We start from the raw sequence: 22,584 nt of genomic DNA, 5'->3' as shown, positions 1-22,584 counted from the left end.
GCAACAACTCCCCAATCGGCCCTGCTCTGAGCCTGACCAGGGGCTGCACCTAGGGATTGGGCCTGCCCTCTGCCACCTGGGAGCACTAAGCCAGCAATCTTCTGTAATAGCTTTTGTTAATTTTTATTGTTCTCCCTGGGGAATCAGCAATAATAAAACTATTTTAAAAGTTTTTTAACAGAGTATAAAACAAATTTTTGTGCACCGGGCCTCTAGTATAATATAACACAGCTACAGGTTTAATAGTATCCAGATATCTTCTTAATGTTTTAATAGTGTCAAAAATCACTTATCTGTAATAGCTTTTGTTAATTTTTATTGTTCTCCCTGGGGAATCAGCAATAATAAAACTATTTTAAAAGTTTTTTAACAGCTGAGTATAAAAATAAACTCATAATTTCCCCATTTTTGTTGGAAAATAGTATTTTTCATTCAAATATTCATAATATTTATAATAGAATATAACACAGTGAAGCTTTTTAAAGTTGTTTCCCAAATTCAAAAGCACTTGAGCCCTGGCTGGTGTGGCTCAGTTGGTTGGGCATCAACCCATGCACCAAAAGGTTGTTAGTTCAATTCCCAGGAGGGGCATACAGGAGGCAGCTGATGGATGTTTCACTCTCATATCGATGCTTTTCTCTCTCTCTCTCTCTCTCTCCTCCCCCCTCTGTCTCTCTCTCCCTTCCTGTCTCTAAAATTTAATAATTAAAAAACCACTTGAATATTGTCTGCAAAAACAATCAAACACAGATTGATTAGATTTGCTTTGATATGATTTGATTTGATTTGGAGGCATAGAACTTCAGGTTTACCAGAAATATGTATATTCCATCAGGGCCATCCAGAACTACACCTTTCTTTATGATATAAAATGTTCCAAATGATGAAACTGTGGATCATTTAATCCTTAGAGAATTGACCTATTTCAGAACCCTACATTCTTCTCAGGTTAATCCAAGAGAGAAAGAACTATTTATATATTATATAATAATATTTCCTCAGTGCTTTACTATTAAGTACTGTGCTGAGCACTTCTCATTCAGTGTTTCATGGAATTCTTACTGTCATAAGAGTTAGGAACTACTGCTATCACCATTTCACAGAGGAGGAAACTGAGGCAATAAGTGGAGGAGCCAGACTGAGACCTAAGCACATTGGCTGTACAGTATATGGAATGGTGCTGTATGGGTATACGCACTGGCCTATGCCTGCCTATTAACCTACTTCAACTATGATATGTCTGCTGGCTCAAGAAGACGTCCATCAATGCCAGTTTTGCATATAGCTATAATAATTAGTTGACTCCATTCTTTTCTTTCTGAAACACAGAGAGTATCCTATTTTATATGAATACACTTCTGCTCCCTCCAGCATTCTGATTTCAATATTTTAGTTTAAATGAGCGTTTCCTAAAGTGTGTGCTATAGAGCCTAAACCTTGGGGAATATTAATAATTATTATGAACAAACCAAACAAACAGAAAAACAAAAAGGTTCCCTGATCTCATGAATTTAGGAAACACTAGGTTAAAAAAATGTTGGAATAAGGGATCTCAGTGTGTTCAACATACTAATGAATAGTGTGAATCTTCAGAAGGAAGATATAGTGGTGAACCTGCTTTGCACCATAAGGAGACAAAAGACTCAGTGAGCAGAATTTCAAGTTCTTGTGGGGAGCTATCCTTCTTCTGAAGGCCTGCTCCCAGTCAATCCCTATGTGAGTCTATCCATTCAACAATCAAAGTTTCAATGGACTGGCATAGAATGCTGATTTGTTCCATTGTTCTTAACATTCATAGTGTAGACAATGTCAAACAGAGCTGCACAATCAAGCCATGACTTTGAACAATCCCAAGATAACACTTTTAGGAAAAATTTAAGCAGGAATTGATCAGCCAGGATTTGTTGACCTGACACGAGACATAATCCTAAAGTGGGTGAAGGGATCCTCTGTACACAGCAAGAAGCTATGTGGTCTAAGTCGGGTCCCTCTAGGGCAGTTGTTCTCAACCTTCCTAATGCCGCGACCCTTTAATACAGTTCCTCATGTTGTGGTGACCCCCAACCATAAAATTATTTTCGTTGCTACTTCATAACTGTAATTTTGTTACTGTTATGAATCATAATGTAAATATCTGATATGCAGGATGTATTTTCATTGTTACAAATTGAACATAATTAAAGCATAGTGATTAATCACAAAAACAATATGTAATTATATATGTGTGTTCTGATGGTCTTAGGCGACCCACAGGTTGAGAACTGCTGCTCTAGGGCTTTTTTCTTTCCCTTTTTGGCTACTCCTGTGAAAGGGTCATTCAACCCCCAAAGGGATCATGATCCACAGGTTGAGAACCGCTGCTCTAGGGCTTCTTTCTTTCCCTTTTCCTACTTTCTTTCATCCACTCTGCTTCCATCCAGAGAAAACAGGAAGTCTATGTTGCCTTTTATCTGCCCTCATTTAGGAACACCACCCAGGAAAGGCTTCCCCAAATCCTTAAATTACCTGTTTCCAATCCACTACAATTAATATATTTCTATTCCTCATTAGTACTAATCACACTCTATAAAAACTCATTTCAATTCAACTAATTCCTATAGATTAAATAGACTTTCCATATGTATATGATTGTGAAACTCTTTGTACACCTATTGGTATTCCTCTTACTCATCCTCAGCAAACACATTCTGGGAATAGTGACATAAGCCAAGGAATGAATCCAGGAAACCAGGCAGGAAACAGAAGAGCTTTCACAGGAATCAGGGCTGACTCATGGCTTATCTTTCCCACCCGGCATAAAAAGAGAATTATATGAAACACAACTTGCATCTATGTAATATGGTCAAGGAAAGGGAGATGTTTTGCGTGAGGATGCAAAGGAGTTTCTTGGCAAAATCATTACCACTGTTATCAACCGCTTACCCTAACTCTACATATAGACCATCTTATGTTGAAAGTGGTATAAAAATTTGGAGAAAAGTTGGGAGTGGAGGGGAATTATCCAAAACCATACAAAAAAATAATTCAATTTACTTGGAGGCAATTTGATATATTGAGGATATTTTCCATTCAGTCACCAAGCTAAGAATTAACCAATTTTTTTTTTTTTAGCTCTTCCTATAGTTACCAGTGTTCTTCAGTTCATATTAACCTCATGTTCTTCCTAGGAGTTCTTATTATATTTCTAATCATCTTATATCTGACCAGATATTAGGACACTGCCAACGCTTAAAACTTTTGAAAGGCCCTCAGTCTTCAAACTACTGTGCCCTAGAAATGAAAAGCTACTTCCTTACCTTACATCATAAGCGGGTAATGGAAATCTTACAGACCATTCAAATTTTCCTTATTGCTTTCCTGGAATTACTAGGCCACTGTATTACATTAATTCATAGTATTAGGTAAGTTACATTCTCCCAAACTACTAATCATTAAGGTTTTGCATTTAAATATCACCACAGTTATATGCATAACCCAGGGACACAGACAATAGTGTGGTGAAGGCCTGGTGGGGGCGTAGGGTGTGGGGTAGAGGGAGTCAACAATAAAGATAAATTAAAAAATGTATGTATCACCACAGTGACTTTTATGCAAACAAATCTCTGTAGCTAATAATGATTTAGAGTTAAATTTCTTTTTCTATGCTATGGTGAGAGGCAACTTAGGAAAGAAATGTACCTCATTTTCTCTAGAATATAAAATATTCCAAGTTGCAAAAATTAACACTTAAAAAGGAAATATTAGAAATAACACAGAGAAATGTATATAGATACCCAGTGTGTGGCTGCCTGGGGACCTCAATAAAAGCAGGGGAAAGAGCAATCCTTATAAAGATAGAAATTTATTATTTTCCTAAATGATTCTGCTTCTTTTTTTTCCAGATGAGGATAAAAATGAAAAGAAATAAAAGAGCCGGGGGTGGGGGTGGGGGGAGAACACCTCTTATAATCCATGACACTGTTAGGTCACTAAAATTAATGAATCTGAGACACATCTCTAAAGATTTGATACCTTACCAATTACAGGAAAAATCCAAAAATACACCTAAGCTGATCATTTCATAAAGTTAGTGCTGGATCGAAGATTAAAAGGCTTTTTGCTATTTCGAACTTCAATTGGCCAAAGCTTACAGATTCTACTGGAACTCTACGGACAATTTTGAGGGCAGATCTTTTAAGATGCCTTGGTTCTGTAATTTAAGTAATTTTTCGGTGGCTTTTCACTTCTCTCAATCTCAGTGCGACTTAACCGCTCTCGATCTCAGTTTTCTTGTCTTTACAATGTGGGTAATTATAGTACCCACTACATCAAGCTGCTGAGGGAATTAGATGAGATGATGTGTGAAAGTGCTTATAAGAGTGCTTAACACACAACTATTCAATAAATGGCAGCTATTACTATCTTTTCTGATACTAGTTATAATTTAGAAGGCCCTGCTAGTGGAATTTGAATTGAAATAACAACTCAGGGGATTACATCTCTCAAAAGCAAAGCACATTAAATGTTTAATGAGAAACCTGTGGATTTACAATTGATCCCACAGCAAACAGCAGTCTCTGAGATGCTGAGAGTTTCCAGGCAACCAGGGCCTGGTACCTTTACTGCTGAGTGAGGAGGCTGCAGTCCAGCAGCCTGGGAGCCAAGCGCTGTCATGGGCAGTTGTCCAAGGGACTTTAATACAATCAACATCTCAACTGCAAAGTGTATGTGCCTGAAAGACATCCCACATCTCTGGGTGGTAAAACTATAGCTCTGGGAGTTAGAAATCTGTGACAATTATAGAGGTGGAAGCATATTTATGCAAGATACCCATTATCAGATGAGAACACCTCTTAAAGATATAAGGGAAGATCAATACAATAGTACAAAACATAAGAGTGTTAGGAAAAGCAGAAATCTCAAGAAGTTTGCCAGGCATCAGGCAAAATTTGAAGATGTGTTTTCAAGGGAAATGTTGAGGATTTTTGAGGCTAAACCTTTATTAATCATCATAGCATACATGTCTGCTGTTATTGGCACTTATTTATCCGCATGTGATAATGGGTAGTTCAAGAGACAAATCCACAAAATAACTATGTTTGTTTTTAAAAAGGAAATAAGGACAACTAATGCCTTTCTTAAGCACTGGATCACTGAACAGCCAATAATCAGAAACATGACTTTCTGTGAAATCATTAGCAATGCAAATGAATGCACAGTTGCTCTTGAAGATAGGAGACTATATCTAATTGATATTAGTAAACTTTAAATGAGATTTTGAGGAATGTAACAACCATTCCATTTTGGGAAAGGTTTTTTGTTTTTATGACCAAATTATAACTGAAAGCTCAGAACTCACTATTTTTATTATTTAAAATAGCTTTAAATGCACATGCAAATGCACCTGCACACACACACACACACACACACACTCCAAGAGAGTAAACACTTACTGTCACTTCATTCATGCTCAGAAGCTTGGGGCTGGGTGGGAAGGTGCCAAGACGATATTTGAAACCTTCGAGATTTTGAGGAATGTAACAACCATTCCATTTTGGGAAAGGTTTTTTGTTTTTATGACCAAATTATAACTGAAAGCTCAGAACTCACTATTTTTATTATTTAAAATAGCTTTAAATGCACATGCAAATGCACCTGCACACACACACACACACACACTCCAAGAGAGTAAACACTTACTGTCACTTCATTCATGCTCAGAAGCTTGGGGCTGGGTGGGAAGGTGCCAAGACGATATTTGAAACCTTCTTCTAAAGTCATTCCCCAGAATTGACTATAGTTCTGGGCTGTCCATCTGCCTTACAAATGAAAGAGAATAATATATACAGGTTATACAATAACACTTTTATAAGTTCATGTTCATATATGTTTTAGAAATTATACAGATGCAAAGATCACAAAATTGCAACTATTATTGCAAGCTAGATTTATTTTTATATAAGTGATGCAATATTGCTTACTCTAGTAGTGAAGTATTTGCTACGCTCTTCCTAAATTAGGCATATTTCAATATGAGAAACCTAAGGCTATAATAATATAGACTAAATTTAAGAATATAAAATATTTATAAACTGTATAGGGATTAAGTGGTAATAAGGCCAATATGTGCAGTTTTGAAAAAAATGTCTTTAAGTGTATTTTAAATAGAAGTTTGAATGTGTAAAAAATATAGATTAAATGCAGCAATCTATTTTATTTATAATTTAGACTTGAAAAGAAGTTGAACACATAAAAAGTAGTACCCATAAAAATTGAGAAAATAGGTATTCTTTAAAAGATTACATCAATGCTAGTTTTATTGAAATATTTTACTTAAGTATTAAGATACACTATCATGTTGAGTTAATTTGTGTTAAGTGCTCAATATTAGTTATTATTAGTAATTAATATTTATGATAATATAAATTCAATTGGTGTGAAATTAAATAACAAGAAAAGTGAATCTCTTTCTAGAGACATATTTGGTGCCCTTATATAGAAAAAGAAACTTCGTTTTTAAGTTCTAATATTGATATTTGAAGACAACAAAAATTCCTGAATGTTAGGAGATGAAAAATGAGAGAGATTAAAGTAATTTAATTTTTGCTTGTTTGAATAATCTGAAAATTGAGGGCAATATATTTTCAGTACTTAAATCTAAACTTTTTCTGTTGTGTTTATTACCAAATTGTTTATAATGTGATAGGCTATTATGAATGATTGAAGATAAAACTCAATTTTCAATAATATGCTTAGCAAGTTAATGCTTTTCTTTTATAAGATCTGCTAGTTCATAAAACCTTAAACAACTTTAAACCATAATTGTGAAGTGCAATCTCCATCACCCAAGGAATTTCAATAAGAAACCCTTTGACTATATTAGGTATTGCAGCATTATTTAAGAGACTAACAGAACAAGCCTTAGGCAAAATCACAACATCAGTAAAGTATGTTTTTGGTGCCCTACACTAGTAGTTTCTATACATTCAGAAACATTGTGGGCCATTTATTTAATCCCTAAGTTTAGTGAGCAGGGGTCAGTATTTTAAAAAATAAAATAGAACAAAGGAGAAATAATAGGAAGTATTAGAATTTACTGCACACAATGAGTCTACCAGTTAAGTACTGTTTATAAACATCTAGGTGTGTGTGTGTGTGTGTGTGTGTGTGTGTGTGTGTGTATGTACTAGGTCACTGAGTTAAATGTGTGTTTTGATGTGACTTAAGCTCAAAAAATATGTGAAACACAACTGTCCTATACGATCCTCTTTTGACCTTGACTCCTCCATTCCTTCTCATTCACTTTAGCATTTACTGAGCATTCTTAATTTATCTATCGGATTCCCCTGTAAACACTGGAAATATTAAAATAAGTAAATGCGTGTACCCTTAAGGAGTGCATACCTAAAAAGACAACAAAGACAGAAATGATTTCAGTATTTGTCATTTTAATAGCAGTAGGTGAAAGTGTGGCCAGAGTAGAGGATTCATGACATAGCTCAGCCTGAAGGAGTAGGTACAGTTTTTTACAGGAAGTGAATCTAGTGCTGAGTCTGCAAGGCTGCGAATAAGTTTGGTGGCCGGATGTGAAAGAAGAGAGCATTTATTCTGATAGAAGCAACTCCGGAACACAGCATGTGGGTTTGAAATTGGGTGGGACATTTATGGAACAGCAGATAAATTAAATGCGTAAATTATGAGAGAGACTAGGGAGACAGGCTGGAAAAAGTATAAAAGGTGATGCAGTAAAGAAGCATTTGGCTCATACGGTTATTTGTACTAAGGAGTATAATTCTATTTTATAAGCAATGGAGTGTCATTGAGGATTTTTAGAACGTGAGCAGCAAACATTTGTTTTAGAAGGATAACCATGAAAGTATCAGGGATTGGTTGGTGTTTGGTCAGCCTAAAACTAGGGTCATTTCAAACTAGGTTTCATAAACAAATGCACTAGAATATAGCAAAGGAATAGAGAAAATAAATATTAATAGATATGTGGGAATTATAAGAGCCTCGTGACTGAGAGGGAAGAGGAAAGAAGAATCAAACTAACTTCAAATTTTCTGGGTTGGTTAACAAGGTACAGGAGGATCCCAATAATCAAGGAGAGACCAAAGAGGCTAATCTTTTAAGTTTGGGGTAAGCTGGTTTTGAAAAAAAAAAAAGGTGAAAAATCAAGACCAACTTATCCAATAGACTAGACCAGTGATGGCGAACCTTTTGAGCTCGGCGTGTCAGCATTTTGAAAAACCCTAACTTAACTCTGGTGCCGTGTCACATATAGAAATTTTTTGATATTTGCAACCATAGTAAAACAAAGACTTATATTTTTGATATTTATTTTATATATTTAAATGCCATTTAACAAAGAAAAATCAACCAAAAAAATGAGTTCGCGTGTCACCTCTGACACGTGTGTCATAGGTTCGCCATCACTGGACTAGACTTTGAATTCATAAAAAGCTTAAGTTTAGAGACCTGATAAATTCAACATGGCCAGAAAGTTTTTGTAGCTCTTTCCATTAAGAGGTGGAGCCTATTTTCCCAACCTTTGAATGTGGGCTGGTTTAGTGCTTGCTTTGTCCACTAGAAAGCAGAATTGATTCTCTTCAAAATTCAAGCTTACAACTCAAAAGAGACCCTTGGCTTCTCCCACTCATGTCTTATTAGAAGACTGTCATTAAGCGAAAAAGCTAAAGCTATCCTGCTGTAGACATGTGGGTCCGCCACCAACCACTACCAACCCCGAGATGGAGGAGTGAGGCCATCTTAGCCAATTCAGTCTCAGATGAGGTCCCAGATGTCTGTAGATATATGAGTAAACCCAGGAGAGACCAGCAAAGAGCCTCAGCTAAGTCCACCCAAATTGCTGATGTGGACTAATGAAAAGCTTGTGGTTTTCAGCTGCTAAATTCTGGAGGGTTTTGTTTGTTTGTTTGTTTTTGTGTGTGTATGCATGTGTGTGTGTGTGTGTGTAGCAACAGGCTACTGGAACAGTTATCAATATCCATTTGTTCCACTAACATGCTAATTATTACTTGTGCCACTAAACTGGCACTCATATACTGCCCTATCACTAGAAATCCTTCTGCAAAATATGACATGTTGACTCCTCAGCTAGCTTGTAAATTTCTTTAAGACAGAAATAATTTATTTGTATCCTTAGCAGTGCCACAAAAGAAATATATGTTAATATTAATTGATTGCATTAAAAATAATATATAGGGAATACATAAGCACTGAAGTAGGTTATGTAGAATGAATAAAGACTTGGATCCAATATACTACTATGATGCAAGAAATAAATATTTTAAGGAAAAGGTTGTATATATTTGTATGTAAAGCATTTAATAAATTATGAATGATATATAATGCAATTTTTTTTAAACCTAGAGTACATGCCCTTGACCAGAATCAAACCTGGGACCCTTCAGTCCGCAGGCCGACGCTCTATCCACTGAGCCAAACCAGTCAGGGCTACAATGCAATTTTCACACTTGAAATAATTTGGACATAAGGAACAGAAAATTAGAACTTTCCTTTAAATTCAGAGACTTCCTTCCCCCCGCCTCCCGATTCCCCCCAGTAATTAGTTTTACTCCTTTTCTTCATAGTTTGTTGTTGTTTTTTTAATTGTTTAAAGTATACATATGTCTCCTTTTTCCCCAATTGATGACCCCTCCTGCCACTCCTGCCCCCAGGGCAAGCCCCCACCCCTCCAGTGTCCGTGTTCATTGGATATGCTTATATGCATGCATACAAGTCCTTTGTTTAATCTCTTATCCCCTTTCTCCTCCCCAACCTTCTCTCTGAGGTAGGATGGTCTGTTCAGTGTTATCTTGTCTCTGGATCTATTTTTGTTTATCAGTTTATGTTGTTCATTATCTCCCACATATGACTGAGCTCATGTGATATTTATCTTTCTCTGACTGGCTTATTTCACTTAGCATAATGCTCTCCAGGCCCATCCATGCTGTTGCAAATGGTAAAAGTTCTTACTTTTTTTTTTTATAGCAGCATAGTATTCCATTGTGTAGATGTACCACAGTTTTTTAATCCACTCATCAGCTGATGGGCACTTAGGCTGTTTCCAAATCATAGCTATTATAAATTGTGCTGCTATAAACATAGGGATGCATATATCCTTTCTGATTGGTGTTTCTGGTTTCTTGGGATATATTCCTAGAAGTGGGATCACTGGCTCAAATGGGAGTTCCATTTTTAGTTTTTTGAGGAATCTCCATACTGTTCTCCACAGTGGCTGCACCAGTCTGCATTCCCACCAGCAGTGCATGAGGGTTTCTTTGTCTCCGAATCCTCTCCAGCACTTGTTGTTTATTGATTTGTTGATGACAGCCATTCTGACAGGTGTGAGATGGTACCTCATTGTTGTTTTGATTTGCATCTCTCAGATGATTAGTGATTTTGAGCATGTTTTCGTAAGTCTCTCAGCCTTCTGTATGTCCTCTTTCGAAAAGTGTCTATTTAGGTCCTTTGCCCATTTTTTGATTGGATCGTTTATCTTCCTTTTGTTAAGTTGTATGAGTTCCCTATAAATGTTGGAGATTAAACCCTTATCTGAGATAGCATTGGCAAATATGTTCTCCCATGCAGTGGGCTTTCTTGTTGTTTTGTTGATGGTTTCTTTTGCTGTGCAGAAGCTTTTTATTTTGATGTAGTCTCATTTGTTTATTTTCTCCGTAGTTTCCATTGCGCTAGGAGCTGTATTGGTAAAGATATTGCTATAACAAATGTCTGCTATTTTGGTGCCTATGGAGTCTTCTAAGATTTTTATGGTTTCACATGTTATATTTAAGTCCTTTAACCATTTTTAGTTTATTTTTAAGTATGGTGTAAGTTGGTGATCTAGTTTCATTTTTTGCACATATCTGACCAATTTTCCAGCACCATTTATTGAAGAGACTGTCTTGACTCCATTGTATACTCTTGGGTTGATTTCTGGGTTCTGTTCTGTTCCATTGTCAATATGTCTGTTCTTGTGCCAGTACCAGGAAGTTTTGAGAACAGTGGCTTTGTAATATAGCTTGCTATCTGGTATTGTGATCCCTCCAACTTTGTTCTTCTTTCTCAGGATTGCTGTGGCTATTCGAGGTCTTTTTTTATATAAGGTAAATTTTTGGAGAGTTTGTTCTAGGTCTGTGAAATATGCCGTTGGTATTTTAATGGGGATTGCATTGAATCTACAAATTGCTTTGGGTAGTATGGACATTTTAATGATGTTGAATCTACCAATCCATGAACACAGTATATTCTTCCATTTGTTTATGTCTTCCTCTATCTCTTTTTTCAATGTCCTGTAGTTTTCTGAGTATTTTGTCTTTTGCTTAACTTCCCTTCCCATCTTTGGTCGGTGTACATTTCCTTTTGCTCTAATCACTTCATTTTTTATTCTTTTAAAGTCATCTATGTTTACTACTAAAAGGCAAAATCCATGTCACTTAAACAGTCCTAGAGTACTCTGTTAATAAACAAATGATGAAAAGAAAATTGTTCCTTCTAAAGAAGGCAGCGTTCCCAACACCATCTGTACTGCTGTGTGTACTTTGTGCATTGCGTGAGACTGCAGTTTCTCATGGGTCTATTGAAAGATGGGCTGCTAATTATGCTTCTTGGAAGTGTGTGCTTGTAGGCTAAGCATATGAGTCCTTTTAGAAACCCGATTCAGATCATGTTTCATGATGGCACATACTCTTATGTTCTTTTAATGATTGAATGTAATTCAGCCACAGAAAATTATGAGTCTTCCCTAGAAATATTTAAAATATATTACCACCAAAAGTATTGATTAAACACAGGCACACACACACACATACACAGAGGAACTGAGGATGATTTAAGATTATTAATGTCAACAAATGTGACTTTCTATAGTTCATGTCTTCTAAGAAAATATTTTTGGGTACATTGAAATAACATTCCTATTGTGCTGACAAACAAGTCTTGCTCATGGAAGAAAATGATATTGCTAATTTTAAAAAATACATTTCAGGGTTACTTCACTTTCAAGGTTGCTTGATAATAAATCATCTTATGTGAAATCTTTTCCAAAACATCTAAAACATTATCAGGGGAATATAAAGATTTGATCAGTGGCAGTGGAGAAATCCTGAGACAGACACCGACCAGCCTATCCCTCTTCTTTTCAGTTCAATAGAGAAAGCCGATGTTAGCACCTACTTCTTAATTTCCTCTTTGTAAGTGGAGAAGCCACCTAATTTATTAATCTTTCAAAGAGCATCAGTTATTTCCTATGTTTAAATGTCAGTCAACCCTATCTTTCATTTTAGTAAAAAGGCTCAATCTATCTTTTGACTCAACTGTAAGTGAAATTAACTAGATATCAGCCATGTCAGTGAAATTGTCTATATGGATTGATTATTTGGGGATCATCAAGATATAACCCTGGCCCGTGTGGTTTAGTGGATAGAGCCCACACACAAAGTGTTCTCAGGTTCAATTCCTGGTCAAAGGCATGTACCTGGGTTGCATGTTTGATCCCCAGTACTGGTTAGGGATTGTGCAGAAGGCAACCAATAGATGTGTCTCTCACACATTGATTTTTTTCTCTCTCCCTTTCCCCCTCTCCTCCTCTCTTCTCCCTCCACTCTCTAAAAGCAATGGAAAAAAAATATCCTCAGGTGAGGATTAAAAACAAAAAAGATATAATGCTGCCTTCATAAGGCTAGACTTCCCAGGAGAGCTGAGCATGTGATAGATGGGACAGGGCAGCAGCCTAGGGAAAGATGATATCATGAATAAATTATGCCTACTTCCTGATTTTGCCTGAATACTTATCCAAACTAAAGCTCTCCGTACACTCCTCGCTCATACCCTGACACTGCTCCTTTCTACACAATTTAAAACCATGCTCTATACTTCTTTTTTGTGCATTTTTATTTTTAATTACTTAATATTCACCTCTGTGCATCCCAATTTTACATGCCTTTCTACCTCTCTTCCCATTTCTTTCTCATGAAATGACTATTTTTAGAAGTAAATAATAGGAAATACATTGTCTGCAACCTGAAAGGTAACTGGGAGTGCCAAAATCCTATAAAGCAAGATTTCACTCACCCATAGTCTCCATGATTGACATGTTCAATTAATTCTGGTTCAATGAGGCATACATGCTGGGAACATTTCCATTGCTGTCCTGAACATGTGCTGCAAAGATATAAAAATTACAAAGGTGGTCTGACCTTAATGGAATCCGTTTATAAAATTAGTAAGCAGAGTTGTCCATTCTTAAGGCATAAAACATATTTTGATTAGTCATATGCCTATTTGAATTTTGCAAATATATATATATGTATGTATATGCATATCATATATGTATATATATATATATACATATATATATATATGTATACATATATCATATGCATTAGCTACCACTCAATATGTTCTCATCTTCTATTACAGGCAATTGGTAAATAAAGTGACCACACAGTCACTGAAGTTTAAAAACACAAATCCAATTAGACAGTAGATTCAATATATTTATAATTGGAAGCTTTCTACAGGATAATCCTATCAAGGAAACCTGTTTTTATATACAGTTACTTTGTTCAAAGAAGCACAGTTTATCCATAGTATATCAGAATGTTTATAATTAAGAGGTATATGTAGTACAGGCCTGCTATATTATGAAGGCCCACTGTCATGTACATCAAATTCAAGCAATACAAAATGTATTAATGATTAAATTTTTTAACATTCATTAAAATTAAATATGCTTCTACAAACTATGGTAGATATGTGGTATCTTATTACTTATGATTCTTTCTAGATAGAATGTATACTTTGTTTCACAGATGTTCCTTTTATTTGAAGAAAACGCACAGTAGAATTCAGTTCAGTGCCTCTTAAATCCATTACCAGGAGTTGCAGTTTTCTTTAATTACTGATCCTTCTTCATAATGTTGACCATCTCTGAGGCAACCTGTCAATATAATGTAAACAAATGAAAATTCTAAATTGAGCAATAAGGTGCCTCCACACAACAGGTAATCTACAATTGTGTTTAGTTTTTCAATTATGCAAAAATATGTGGTGCCAACCTGATGGAAATTCACATCTGGTTTGTGTCAAGTTTTATGTATCAAATTCTTCTGGGCTTACTCCAGGAGCTTTTATCTTTACACAGCCTATTATATTCCAACAGAGGGGATTTGTGAAGCTTGAAAACTAGATTATCAAGGAACTAATCACTAACCACACTAAAAAAAAAAAATACAAAAAAAAAAACTTGTGTCTTAATAGGTAAGCAATAAAAGTGCTTAAATAAACTTATGTCATTTCTTATTTTTAAAGATCTAAGTCTCATTTGAATATGACTAATTACATGTGACTAGAGTAAGGAGCTCAATGTTTTGGACAAAATGTAAAACTATTTCATTGAATTCACCTGACCAAAAAATTTTTTTCTTTTTTCTTAAGGATTTAGATCAGGAGAAAAATTCATGAAACCAATAAGAGTGCTGCTATTTATGTTTCAAATCCAATTTTTTTCAACTATTCACTAGTTGTTAGCTAGTTTACTAGAATATATAAACTACTCAAAAGAGATCAATGGCGAAATATAATCATATAAAAACCACCAGTAAGATATTATGAAAATAGTACCCTGGTTATATATTAAATCCCTTTTGAGAAAATCCCATATAATAAAAGCCTAATATGCAAATTGACTGAATGGAGGAATGACCAGTGGAACGACCGGTCACTATGATGTGCACTGACCACCAGGGGCAGACACTTAACGCAGGAGCTGCCCCCAGCCCGCAGGCCCCAGGCCAGCCAAGGCGGGTGCCAGCAGGGGCCCCTCTGTTGCCCCACCGGTCACCCTGCAGAGGGAGGCAACTGGCGGCAGCAAGGCGATCAGGGGTTAGGGCCGGGGCGTGGGTGGCACCAGGCTGGCCAAGGCGGGTGCCAGTGGGGGCCCCCCTATCGCCCCACTGGTTGCCCCACAGATCAGCCCTGATCGCCGGCCAGGCCTAGGGACCTTACCTGTGCATGAATTTTGTGCACCGGGCCTCTAGTAATTTATACAAATTTAAAATTCATGCTTTCTTAGCAAAGCAGCAAAATCAACTACTTCGTCACATGAAAACTTTTTTGACAGAAACATGTAATTAATAGATCACATCAATGGCCCTAATTAAACAAAATAAATTTTAACTTTTTAGTCATTCAATCTTAGGGGAAAATACATGTTTAGAAAACATTTTAAGGTCTGGTGTAACTACCAACCACAATATCACCAAAGCCACTTATGGAATTAACTATCCCCTATTTTTTTTTCAAAAAATTGTTTTGTAGGAAACATTATACAGCTGCCCCTTGTCAGCATATATTGTGTTTTCACAGCCCAATATTTTGCTTAAGGAATGAATCTAAAATCTCTATGTAAAGACATCTATTCACTTCTTTCCCATGGATTTTTGACATTTCATAATATAGGGAAAGGGGAGGAAATCACTTCTGTCCTGGTTTCTTGATATAGCAAAGAAGAGGAGAAATATTCAAGCTTAAATCAAATTCAAAGTTTTAATTGTTACCCATGATCACACACTTTTAATACATGAATGTACACTATGTTTGTAACTTAAAAGGATCCTAAAACTTTCTATTATCTAGGAGCAACAGAAAATTCATGCAGTGATTCACATTAATTCAAAGTCAAGGGAAGTACTTCTCTGATAAGTTTTATAGGGAGAGTGGGTGGTTAAATTAAAACTGATCTTTAACCATCCCCCAGGAATCTTGCTTGTCTCTCATACCAGTTACGTAGAAAAAGGAACAGAACTCATAAAAGTCCTAAGGGGGAAAGACTGTCCCTTCTCTGACCTGTACTACATCAATTTAGAATAAAGCCAAATTTTTACAATGACTTCTAAGACCCCACCCAAAATGGCTCTGCCCACCTTACTCCCTTGCGCTGGCTGGGGTTGGGTTCCCAGAAATGGAAGGATTTGCATGATGGAGAATGGAGAGAAGTAAAGGGGCATAATTAGGAGGTAAAGCAAATGGGACATGGATTGAGTTTGGGGAATGATGAAAAAGAGGAATCAAGGATGTTCCACTAGGATTTTGGCTTCAGCAAGACAGGGACAGTGAAGCTGTTACTGAAGTAAGGAACAGGCTTGTGGCAAGAAATCAGAGTTCTGCTTTGCCGGTTTTAGGTTTGAATTAAATCAAAGTTAGACATGCTATTGGAGAATGTCGAGTAGTTCATGAAAATGCAGAGTACAGTCAAGACTGAAGCATGAGATACAACAACATACATATTTTTAAAGCCTTAAGATTAAATAAGAGCCCATTTGAAAGATTGTATATAGGTAAGAGAAAGAGGTCCAGAACTGATTAAACACTCCAGTCAACAAATATTCAGAGAAGGAAACTGGGAAGGAGTGGCCGATCAGGAGGTAGCAAATTCAGGAGGGAGTTGAAACTTGGAAAGCAAGAGAAGAAAGTATTTCATACAAGCATAAGTGGTCAACTGTGTAGCATAGTGTGAGGAGGTCAAGAAAATGATACTAGACACCTTAATATTGCATTTAGCAATCTGAAAGGGGTCAATAACCTTGCCAAGAGAGGTTTCATTGAAGTAGCAGGAAATGAAATCTTGTAGGAAGGCTTGATAAGAGACTTAGAAGTCAGGAAGCAAAATGTTTTGTTTGTTGTTGTTGTTGTTTCATTTATTTTGCCATTAAAGGAAAAAGGAAATGGGAGAGTAGCTGATTAAGGAAATGGAATGAAAGGGTTTATTTTTTTTTTACAAAGTTGGGAGATACAAAGACATATTTTTTAAATATATTTTATTGATTTTTTTACAGAGAGGAAGGGAGAGGGATAGAGAGTTAGAAACATCGATGAGAGAGAAACATTGATCAGCTGCCTCCTGCACACTCCCTACTGGGGATGTGCCTGCAACCAAGGTACATGCCCTTGACTGGAATCGAACCTGGGACCCTTCAGTCCGCAGGCCGACACTCTATCCACTGAGCCATATTTTAGGGCAAGACATTTTTTAAGTTGATAGTTGATCAGGATGGAAGGGGAAAACAATGCTTTATTAGAGAGAGGGGGATAGAAGGGAGAGATATAGAGAAGGGGGGGAGGAAGGGGGAGAGACAATTGCAAGGGTGAAGATCTTGAAAACACTAGAGTATGGGATTCAGAGGTCAAGAGAAGAAATCAACTCAAGGTGAGCAGTAACCCAGATGGAAGTATGTTGGAAATTATGATGATGGAAAGATAAGACAATGCCTGGTGGCATTATTTTCACAGTGAAATATGTATGAAACACCACATAGTAAGTTAATTGAATTGGTTACACATATAGCATCTTGACACACACAAAAATAATGACTACTGAAATTAAGGGAGTTTTGCAACTTTAACACCCACTAATATACAACATTTGGAGAGTGAGACAGTTGGTCTATTAATGTGAGAAAAGATGATAATAAGATGTCTGTAATTTATTTTAAAATACTTTATCATAATGTGTTATAATGTCTGCGCAGGTTTAAACTTCACATTAGGGAAGACAGTTACTGCTCTAATCAGGATTCCACACCCCAGCAGTGGTCATTCTGAAAGCCCGATTCCAGGGCAGCTGCTACAAGTGCCTCCATTAACCATCTTTTGATGAATACTAGAGCGTCAGTATAATGAATGTCAGAAATGGGCTTTCATTGGTAAAACTAGTGGCTCGTTAATCAGCATAATGGATATAAATAATCAGCTCTTACTGGTTAAATTAATAGCATTCAATGTATGTAGATTACATAAAATATATTAAAGTTACATTCTACTCTTATACCGCATAATTTATATGTATCTCATAAGGTCAAAAGCCTGTACTCTTGGACCTGGTTCCCTGGAATTGATCTCTAAAAGGTTGTTTACAGCTACTGGTAGGAGGATTTCTCATTCCCTGATACCCATTGTAAGGGTAACAGAGTCCTACCTCTGTAATATTATCACATGTCCAGCCAATTTTCACACAAGGTAGATGTCAGAACATCTTAAAGGACAGCAACTCATGTAGCTTACAGAGGTTGTATCAATTGATTTATGTCTCCTTACCAATATATATTTTTGTGCCCTAGCCAGTTAGTCTCAGTGTTAGAGTGTCATTGGTGGTTGGTCAGGGTGAGTGCAGGAGGCAACCAATCCATGTCTATCTCTCACATCAATGTTTCTCTCTCTCTCTCTCTCTTTCTCTCTCTCTCTCTCTCACCCTTCCACTCTCTCTAAAAATCCATGGAGAAAAAATATTCTCCAATGAGCATTAACAACAAAAAACATATATTTTTGTAAATATCAGTATGTATGACAGCATTTCATCTGTGACTTTTCTTCATTGTAATGTGGTTAAGGAGGTTGTGAAGGAGTAAATAACCCTCATCCAATTCAAATGTGTCAGTGACTTACACACGTTTTTTTACCAACGTGAACATGAGTTGGGCGTAATCAAATTAGCTTTGGTCTGTTCACAACAGATGGTATACTAGACTCTTTCCTGAAGACCTGCTACACCAAAAGATTCTGTCTGCAAAATCCACTCTGGTTCTATTCCAAACTCTATCACTTGTTTTCTGTAGTTGACATTTGAAATCCTCCAATTACTGGAAGTTACCATCAGAGATGAGGAAAAAAACACAGAAGGAAGATATTTATGGATATGCCCTACTTCCAGTTTATACAAAAGCGATGTGATTTTTAAAAAAAATTCTCAAGACAATGTACATAGTTTTAAGTCTCTGGTTTAAAAAGAGCTCCTGGGATAGGTATAGTACAAAGAACTAGACAATGCCTTTTTACTAGACAACTGAAAAACAATATTTAATAGATCAGCGAATTAACAGCACATCTCAGAGGGAAGTGACTGTATACATGCAAAATAATATAAATAATGTACCATTGTCTTTTCATTTTAGTTAATTTTGCACATTTTTTTAATATTGTGTAGGAGTATTTTCTTTCAACCAGTTACTTCCATAAGCAAGATAAAACAAAAGAAAAAAATTACCTTCATGAGAGCAATTATAGTCTAATGTGAACTTTTTGCTACTAAATCAAGTGATTAATTGCTTCCCTCCATAATGAATGCAATAAAAACTATACCTACATAAATTCTACCTAAAACATGATCTTAAATTAAAGTCTTAGCAAAATTCTAGCTCTCAAGCAAAAATGAACATTGAAGAAGTTGCAATTACTTTTCTAAAGAGTCTCTATGTCCCAAATAAGAAAAGCTCAAAAGTACTGCAGCAAATATATATAATATTTACGCACAGCACCCATGAAGCCAACCCTATTCCTACTTAACATCTTTCCCTGAGTTCTCTCAGAACAGAATAAATTCTTAAATCCTTAATATGACCTATAAATGCTGTCATAATCTGACCTCAACTCACCTCTCTAACCCCATTTCATGTCACTCTCAACCCTTCAATAATCATTACTTCCCAGAAATTATGGTCTCCTTTCAGTTCCTGAACAAAGCTCTTCAGTCTCAGATCTGAAACAGCCCTCAGATCTTCGGGTCAGATCCCTTCTCCTCACTCCTCGAGTCTCAACTTAAATGTCTTCCTTTGTTGCCCCCTCCCACAGGCTAAATGTACATATAATTTTATATATTATATTCTGATATACTTTCTCACAGCACTCTAAATGTTTCCTTTAGAGACATTATCACCATTTGCAATTGGGCAGTGACTTTGTTAAATAGTTTATACACACACACCCCAACTTGACTGATACCTCAACGAGAATAAGATCTTGCCTTTTTTCTTCTCCATTGTTGCCCCAGAACTAAGCGCCATTGCTGGCACAGTGGGGACATTCAATGAATAATTGTTGATGTATAACTAAGTCCCCTATTCCTAGTAGAGTATCTGCCACTTTTTAGGGTTAAATAAATGTTTGCTGAACTGTTTGCTGATAAAGGCAAAGGCTTGGGATAAACGACAATTCTGTGGAAATTTTAACATAATGCAGATGTTTTTTAAGGAGTATTTCCTCAATTTTTAGAAACAACATGACATGGAGAGTGAAGCCCACAGCATTTTGATTTTAAAGGATACCAAATTCTAGTTTACACTACATTTTCTTCTAACTAATTTCTAGCCACCATAACCATTCATAGTAATAGGACAGAACTCTGATTAAACCTGCATTCCTGCTGAGATCTGACAAGATGAGTGACAGAGAAAGAGCACCTCATATATGTCTCACAGTAGAGTTTTTTGTGTTTTGTTGCAAACTTTGAATATATTGGTTGTTCAAAATCCATAGGCATTCTCTTATAATTAGACCAATAGAGTAAATACCATCATTCTCATTATGAATTATTTATATCCATTCAATCTTAGACTTTTACAATTACCCTATATGAAGCCCTCATTTGTTTTTAATAGTTTAAAAGTCCCAGATTGACAAAACAAAACAAAAATATACATGAAAAATCTACTTGGTATTAAGCAGGGTGGGTGGCTAACTTTATTTTGCTTTTGTACTGGTTTTAATGGCATTGAAATACCACAGATTCTGATGGTAGGAGGTCCATTAATCCCATGAAATAGTAAGTAAAATAGTACATGAATCTGCAGATGATTATGTGACTTTCATGAGACTCTCTAAGAGGTTACCTTCAAGAAATCTTGAGAGTCCTATTGAAAATACATTTTACAAAGAAAGAAAAAAGAGTTTGCAATAACTCTTATGTACGTTGAATGTGTGTTCAAACAGGATTCAGACCAGCATTCATGACCAGCACACCAGAACTTTCTTGAAGGTGTTAGTATGGTTCATATACCCCACATATAAACCAAAACATTTTAACAATCCAAAGAAATTTATTCTGGTGATCACAATATTCATTTCTATTTTATCTTAAAGAAGGAAAGAAGGGAGGGAAGGAAGGCGGGAGGAGAAGAGAAAGAGACAGTTTGACAGATCTTGTTACGAACTAGTAGAATGCTTAAACATATTACCAAAGCCTACCTTCTGGATACCAAGGCTTTGTGTGAGGAGGCCATTCTTTCTCTTCATGGCAAAATGACTTGTAATCAGGACAGCAATCAGAAGTGTCCCTTTCACAGAATTTATCACAGTAACACAGTGCATTCGCCTCATAGAACTGAGTGACACAGTCGTCATCTCTGTCTTCACAACAACCAAAACTTCTACAGTACTGCCCTTTGAAAATGGCTCTTTTGAATCGAGTACCTTCCAAAACGGTGTGATTCCTTGTGAAATCTGCTCCTGGGTCCACTTGTCTTTGAGATACGTACTGTTTCTCCATCCAAATTTCTGTAAGAAGAGAAGAGAAGATTAAGATCCTATACCCGGTCCACATTCTCCACAGGTCAGGTAGGGCTCCCACTTTCTGTTATATCCAGTATATAACTTCTTGGGGTTTCTTCTTGGAGCCTGAATTCTAATAAAGACAACTCAGCCTGAATCCTGATACTGATCCTTCACTTGAACTGAGTATACTTCTTGTAGTTAAACATTAATCAAGAATTTAAATGTTTACCCAAGATAATGTGATAGAAACAGACCATTATAATTCCTCTAAAGTTAAAATTTTATATTTCATATCATGTAAAAAATGTTCATCACCAAAAAAATAAGTACATAAATGAAATATTGACTATTGCTTGTTTTCCAAAAAAGCTAAATTCCTAAATCAAAGACCTCTCTAGAATATGCATGGCCCAAATTATGGCTGCAATAACCACTGTCAAGGTGTAGAAAATTTTAAAAGTCAAAACCACAATTATTCATTTTACCTACTTGCATTGCAATGAAAATTCAGGCTCTCATGAGGTTGCCCGCTAGGATCTGTCATATCAATAATAGTTGCTCTAAATCATGCCCAGTCACACACTGGTTTGATTTCCCATCTGTGCTCCATTTACCTACCAGAAACATTTTGATTTCAAGGCTTAGTGGAGCCTAATTCAGCTAGAAATTCCCTGAGGGTGACAATTCTCTCCACCGGAGTCCCTACTTGGCATCAATATGGGAACCTGCAGTATCTGGAAGGCAGTTATAGTTACGGAAAGTCAGTACTCTGTGCTAAGGAGCTGCAGGGGGAGGGAATTGTGAAGAAAACTCAAAGGTCAAGATGTCCTTAGTGCTTCTGTAGAGCTGCACATATACAGTGGGTTTTGCTACTCTGCATTTATTCATTAACTACAATAACTCCCTTTGGATTGGGGATAAGTAACCAGCAGACGATGATTCAGCAAGAGTGGTTGGATGGTCTAGTGGAAAGGGCTTGTCTTGACAATCAGAAAACTTGGACTCTGGTCCCCGAGCCACTGTTTACTTGGCTTTATGACTTGGGATTCACAATTTGCTTCCCTGTCCTCAGTTATTTTCCTATAAAACCAGGGTTTTCCCCTTCAAGGCTAATTCATAATTCCAACCCTTCAAACTTGTTCCCTGACTTTGTTTCATAAATTATTGCACTCACACTTTTATCTTAATTGCTGTACTTTCTTCTGGCACTTTCCTTTTTATCTTTTTTGTTTTTGTTTTAATTTTAAATCATCTTGGTGT

At 36.3% G+C, this 22,584-nt stretch overlaps 1 protein-coding gene across 2 annotated transcripts in view; it reads right to left on the bottom strand.

Moving 5' to 3' along the window:
* TINAG (tubulointerstitial nephritis antigen) overlaps positions 1–21,516 on the bottom strand; it is a 78,704-nt gene extending 57,188 nt beyond the window's left edge. Inside the window, exons 1-4 of one of the 2 annotated variants that reach the window (XM_005863297.2) lie at positions 21,019–21,516; positions 13,879–13,942; positions 13,075–13,164; positions 5,680–5,794 (exon numbers count right to left, since the gene is read on the bottom strand). In XM_005863297.2, coding sequence (XP_005863359.1) covers positions 5,680–5,794; positions 13,075–13,164; positions 13,879–13,942; positions 21,019–21,373 — 624 coding nt within the window. In that variant the 5' untranslated portion in view covers positions 21,374–21,516. The remainder of the gene's footprint in view (positions 1–5,679; positions 5,795–13,074; positions 13,165–13,878; positions 13,943–21,018) is intronic. The other variant, XM_014537288.1, reaches the window with a different exon arrangement.
* Positions 21,517–22,584: the final 1,068 nt, after the last annotated feature.

The sequence above is a fragment of the Myotis brandtii genome, unplaced genomic scaffold (assembly GCF_000412655.1).
Source record: "Myotis brandtii unplaced genomic scaffold, ASM41265v1 scaffold176, whole genome shotgun sequence".
NCBI lineage: Eukaryota > Metazoa > Chordata > Mammalia > Chiroptera > Vespertilionidae > Myotis > Myotis brandtii.
Note: the sequence above shows the minus strand (reverse complement) of the source record. Positions and strands in the feature narration are given on the sequence as shown.